Here is a 6,000-nt window from a genome sequence, read left to right as displayed (position 1 = left end):
AACTAAGTACTGAGTAAACAGTCTGAATACTTATGTAAATGTTATTTCAGTTAAACATTTTAATACATTTGCAAAAATGTCTAAACCTGTTTTTGCTTTGTCATTATGAGGTATTGTGTGTAAATTGATGAGTGAAAAAAACTATCCGTTTTAAAATATGGCTGTAATGTAACAAAATGTGGAAAAAGTGAAGGGGTCTGAATTCTATCCGAATGCACTGTAGATAGATATGTAGATGAACACACATTTATTGTATATGTATTTATAAAGAGGGGCCACTCCAGTGCTATCCACATCTTTGACTGTCGCTGGAAAAGTCAACAAGACCACTGGCTTCAAAGAGGAACTGACACGGACTGTAATACTTGTAGATTCTGCTGGTACTGCTTGCCATTTGAGGTCTAGGCAAGGTTACTGTAAAGCACTTTGTGTGGAAAAGCCCATGATCTGGGTCGATGGACCATGAAACAGAGTGAGTTTTGGATACTTGTGGGCTTTTATAGAGCAACTGCTGATGTAAAAATGACACACATGGAGACATGCCAGTGCAATATGTTCAATTTATTTAGTTCATAGTATGAAAGGGAACGCATGAGAAAATATGCCGTACACTATACAAGAGTGGGGGTTTATGGTCATACACACACACACACACAGGCGCTTCATCAGCACATGACATAATGCATAGATTCTACTAATAAATGCTAGTACAAGAACCCATAGCGATGCACGCACACACACACGAGAGGGAGAGAGGTGTAAGGAAGGAATGTTTATGGTGGCCTGTCCAGGAGAAGGAGACCAGAGGAATTGGACAGTGAAGGGAGCCCCTGCCTGGCCCAGCACGCTCTGCTCCCTTCACTGTCCACAGACAGACAGACCGGCTGTTTTCATAGCTGCAGCTGTGCCGTCGTGTCCTCCGCTCCCCTTCATCAACCTTTCATTACGGAGGGGCCTCGCAAAGACCTTCCAAACGCACGCACCCGCGCACACACCGATGAACATATGCACACACTGGTATATGTACAAAAACTCACCCCAGTCCATAGCCAAAAAGCTTTGGTTTAAGTGTCGCAGACACACTGTGCTGTAGGGTTGAATAATCTTTAAAAGAGTGGCGAGATAGAGGGAGGATTTGATTAAGACAATGACCCCTGAGAAAGACCACCAAGGTGGAGGTTAAGGACCCCCCCCCCCCCACACACACACACACACACACACACACACACACGACCAAGTCAAAGGGAGGAGTGTGTGTCTGTGGAGAGGGAGGTGGGTGGGTGACCTTAGGCTGAGGCGACAGGGGATCCGCTCTCACCTTCCCTCTCTTCCTCCACCCTCTCTCTCCTTCGGTCCTTCTCCTCCCCTCGCACCTGCAGCAGGATCTGACTCTGGTTGAATAAACACTCCTTCAGTTTGTCCTCCGTCAGGGTGAGACGTTCTTCCAACACAGAGACAGTCTATGGGGTAGGAGAGGATCACACACCAGTTTTAGACTAAAAGTCTTTCACGACTATGTCAACACTTCACTCATTTCAACATCTAACTCTGTATCATCTGCTGTTCTTTCATAAACATTACAATTGAGTTGCCAGATTGGGATGGAAGGGGAAGTATTTTATGGTTGCCAGATTGGGTTGAAATGAAGTGGTTTAGCCAGGGCTGCCAGATTTGGATTAAGAGTTAAGGGACTGACCTGAGTGAGGACGTCAAGCTGCTGGACGATGCGTTCCAGGGTGCTGCTGAAGTTCATGGGGAGGTCTGAGCGCATCTCCAGAGGGTACGTCATCCCCTGTTCCTCCCCCCTCCTGCCTCCCATCTGCCCGGACTGGGACCCAGATGTCGAACCCTGTCCACTACTGTGGCAGTCTTCATTGGGGTTGAGAATGGTACTGGCAATCCGCCGTGCTGGCAAATTGTTTGCATGGCCGTTGACAGCCTTGAAAGAAAGAGGGGAGGGTGAATGCAACAGCTGACCAGGTTTGCTTGATTTTGAAGTGAACATTAACTTTAAGGACCTCACAACTGAATTTGAGGGAAAGCATTGCAATTTATAACTCAATGGTTTTCTTGGTGCGGGGACTTCTGACCTGAACAGGACATCACAACAGTAAGATCTGTGGTTGCGTAGACGTCATGTGAGAGGGCTATTAACCAGGTAAAGACTGGTTTTATGAGACAACGTAATCTAGCCGGCTTCATCAACAACCCATTGACAATACATAGACCAGAGATCATCAACTAGATTTGGCCGCAAGCAGATTTTTTCATGAGCGGAGGGTCAGGGGGCCAGAATATATATATATATTTTTTAAATGTTTTTTTTTTAACTAGGCAAGTCAGTTAAGAACAAATTCTTATTTTCAATGACGGCCTAGGAACAGTGGGTTAACTGCCTGTTCAGGGGCAGAACGACAGATTGTACCTTGTCAGCTCGGGAATTTGAACTTGCAACCTTTCGGTTACTAGTCCAACGCTCAAACCACTAGGCTACCCTGCCGCACCATAATTACTAATCATTTATAGACAGCAAATCTAATGCAAGAAGCCCAAACAGACATAATATTTGAATAAAATATAACCATTTCAAACCTTGTTTACATTTGTTTACGATCATTTACATAGAGTGTACAAAACATTAGGAACACCTGCTCTTTACATGACAGACTGACCAGGTGAAAGCTATGATCCCTTATTAAAAGGTCACTTGTTAAATCAACTTCAATCAGTGTAGATGAAAGGGGTGAACGAGCAATACAAAATATTGAAGTGCCTTTGAACCGGGTATGGTTGTAGGTGCCGGGCTCCCAGTTTGAGTGTGTCAAGAAGTGCCACACTGCTGGGTTTTTCACACTCAACAGTTTCCTGTGTGTATCAAGAATGGTCCACCACCCAAAGGACATCCAGCCAACTTGACACAACTGTGGGAAGCACAGGTACAAGTCAATATTAGGAAGGTGTTCCTAATATTTTGTAGACTCAGGGTCTCTCTCTCTCTATTATGCGGGGAATACATTGGAACAGATTTCCAAAATAAAAATAACAACTGATTTGCTGGTGTATTTACAGTCTTATTTCCAACAATAAAACAATAAACAATTACAATGTAACCCTTTGCTCAGAAAACTTGGGGGGCCAAATAAAATCCCCCATGGGCTGCCAGTTGGGAAGCCCTGACTGCTGCCGGTTGGGAAGCCCTGACTGCTGCCGGTTGGGAAGCCCTGACTGCTGCCGGTTGGGAAGCCCTGACTGCTGCCGGTTGGGAAGCCCTGACTGCTGCCAGTTGGGAAGCCCTGACATAGAGGAAGCCGTAATGCTAATGACAAAACATGGCAAATGTGTTAGTTCATGAATCCTATAAGCTGTAAAGCCTAGCCAGTCTCTCTCCCCTCCCCCTCTACATCCCTCCCTCTGGCCAATAATGTTTTTACAGTAGAGGAACAGAGACGATGAGAGGAGAGAGACCGTGCCCAAGAAGGCCAAGGTAACATCTCTAAAAGACAATCACCCTCACGTAGCACTCACGTTCGTAGCCATGAAATGCTTTAGAAGGCTGGTCATGGCTCACATAAAACCATCATCTCAGACACCTGGACCCACTCCAAATCACCAAAACAGATCCACAGTTACACTCCACACTGCTCTCTCCCACCTGGACAAGAGGAACACCTACGTGAGTATGCTGTTCATTGACTACAGCTCAGCGTTCAATACAATAGTGTCCTCCAAGCTCATCACGAAGCTAAGGACCCTGAGACTGAACCCCTCCGTCTGCAACTGGATCCTGGACTTCCTAATGGGCCGCCCTCAGGTGGTGAAGGTTAGCAACAACATATCCGCCACACTGACCTTAAACACAGGGGCCTCTCGGGGGTGCGTCTTTAGTCCCCTCCAGTACTCCCTGTTCGCCCACGACTGCGTGGCTACGCACGACTCCAACAGCATTATTAAGGTTGATGACGACACGACGGTGGTAGGCCTGATCACCGACGACGATGAGACAGCCTATTAGAGGTTAGTGACCTGGCCGTGTGGTGCCAGGACAATAACCTCTCCCTCAACAAGACAACAGAGTTGATTGTGGACTACAGGAAAGGGAGGGCTGAGCACACCCTCAATTATCTCCTGCACATCAACTCAGTACTGGTACCTGTGTAGATAGCAAAGTTATAGATACTCATTGAGTATTTATTCCTTGTGTTATTATTTTTCTATAATTTTATATGCATTGTAGGTAAGGGCCTGTTATTAAGCATTTTGTTGTTAGTCTACAGCATGTGACAAATGACATTTTACTTGTTAACTTGAGCGGTTATGACCCGAGAGACTTGGGGTTTAGGACTCATCGTATTGGCTTGCTCCTAATAAAACAGGCAAACAGTTCAAAAACAGGGTCAACGAGTTGGAGAACTTTCCTACATATTCTGAGACCAAATCCATACCTCCTGAAGCAAGATAAACAATAGAAACTAGCTGCAGCCCATCCTTAGAGACAGTAAATCATTGAATTTCATACATTTGATTCAAAAGGAATTTCTTTATTCAAAGCAGGCTCACGTGTTCCTGCTTTGGAAACACAACCCAAGACCACGCAGACAGACAAGGATCAACACGATCTACAATGTTGCTGCAACACACAGACTTCAGATCACTTCTAGCACACAGACAAAGATACAGACAAGATGTGTCCCTGTGCTCCAACGGCCCCGTACAATACACATACACATGGACACAGACAAAAACAACGTGCTAGCGAGCTTCCTGGGCAGGGTAAGGGAGGTACAGGGGCGAGGAGATAGAGATAAAGAGAAGGAATGAGACAAGAGGAGAGGAAGGAGGTGGTGAGTGGGGGCTTAATGCATGGAGGAATCGATTCCTGCCTTGTTTCCTGTGCACTTACATCAAAGAGTCTTGGGGGGGAGAAGAGGGTGGAAGGGAGAGGAAGGAGGGCTTGGTCCTGACTGGAGGTGAACAAAGCTGTCAGTGTGTGAAGAGGGATTCCAACTGGACTCCTTTCTATCTCACTTTTCCCCTCCCTTCTCCCCCCTCTCTCTCTCTGACCCCCCCTGGGCCGCATCTGGGCAACATCTGTTGTGTTCATTAATGCTCAGCAGACCCAGACTCCATCCATCTCTCTTTTCGCTTCCTCTTGAGTCTTTCCCTTCTCTTGCAGGAAGTTGGAGAGCAATCAGACATTAAGAGGCAGCATACCATGTGTCAATCACTAAACACACACACTGTGCTCGTTTGCCATGTCATGTGGAATGGCGAGACACGGCTCATTGCCACAGCAAGCAAGGCCATCGGTGGCATTCTGCCAGCTCGGCTGTCTGTTCGGTTGGTCGGTGGGAGAAGAGTGGGCGAACAGAAACTTTAATCAAACTACAGAACCATTCCCAGATAGATAACAGAGCTGGAGCACAGTCTGTCTGATACCACTGTAACACTTGGTCTGATACCACAGTGTTAGTATGTAATATTATGAAAACTTCAATCCTGAGGTTGACAACTGAAGGCCGTTATCTGTTACTATTACAGAAGGGCTGGCATAATATTCTGTAACATACCCGCGGGTAAAGGGTAAGAGTACTGTTTTAATATCAGCTCCCTAAGCAAGTGTCATTGACAGAATCTATTTACAGAAATGGATAACGTATAGCAATATTAGATACGTATGATAATTGTTTACACATTATTTAAGGCTTGTGATGTTTCCATTAGCAGCATCTTCAGCCCATATAAGGTCATGCCACAATGTCTACAGTGAACACTCTGTCCCAGATTTTGAAGTGGACACAGGTGGACAGCCAGCGCCAGCAGTGTACCAAATTAATGCCAATGACCAATTCATTTATCTCCCTGTCCTCGCCAGCCACTAGCCAGCCTCTCCATCTCACCCAGACGATTAGAAATGAGTACGTCTAAAATGACAGACTATTCCCTATGCACTGCACTACTGTTGATGAATACCCTATGGGCTCTGGTCTAAAGAAATGCACT

General features: G+C 45.9%; 1 protein-coding gene across 1 annotated transcript in view; it reads right to left on the bottom strand.

Moving 5' to 3' along the window:
• Positions 1–543: 543 nt before the first annotated feature.
• Positions 544–6,000, bottom strand: part of poc1b (POC1 centriolar protein B) — a 56,215-nt gene continuing 50,758 nt past the window's right edge. Inside the window, exons 11-12 of the mRNA XM_020456016.2 lie at positions 1,697–1,939; positions 544–1,460 (exon numbers count right to left, since the gene is read on the bottom strand). Of these exons, the coding sequence (XP_020311605.1) occupies positions 1,287–1,460; positions 1,697–1,939 (417 nt within the window). The 3' untranslated portion in view covers positions 544–1,286. The remainder of the gene's footprint in view (positions 1,461–1,696; positions 1,940–6,000) is intronic.

The sequence above is a fragment of the Oncorhynchus kisutch genome, linkage group LG22, assembly GCF_002021735.2.
Source record: "Oncorhynchus kisutch isolate 150728-3 linkage group LG22, Okis_V2, whole genome shotgun sequence".
Lineage (NCBI taxonomy): Eukaryota > Metazoa > Chordata > Actinopteri > Salmoniformes > Salmonidae > Oncorhynchus > Oncorhynchus kisutch.
Note: the sequence above shows the minus strand (reverse complement) of the source record. Positions and strands in the feature narration are given on the sequence as shown.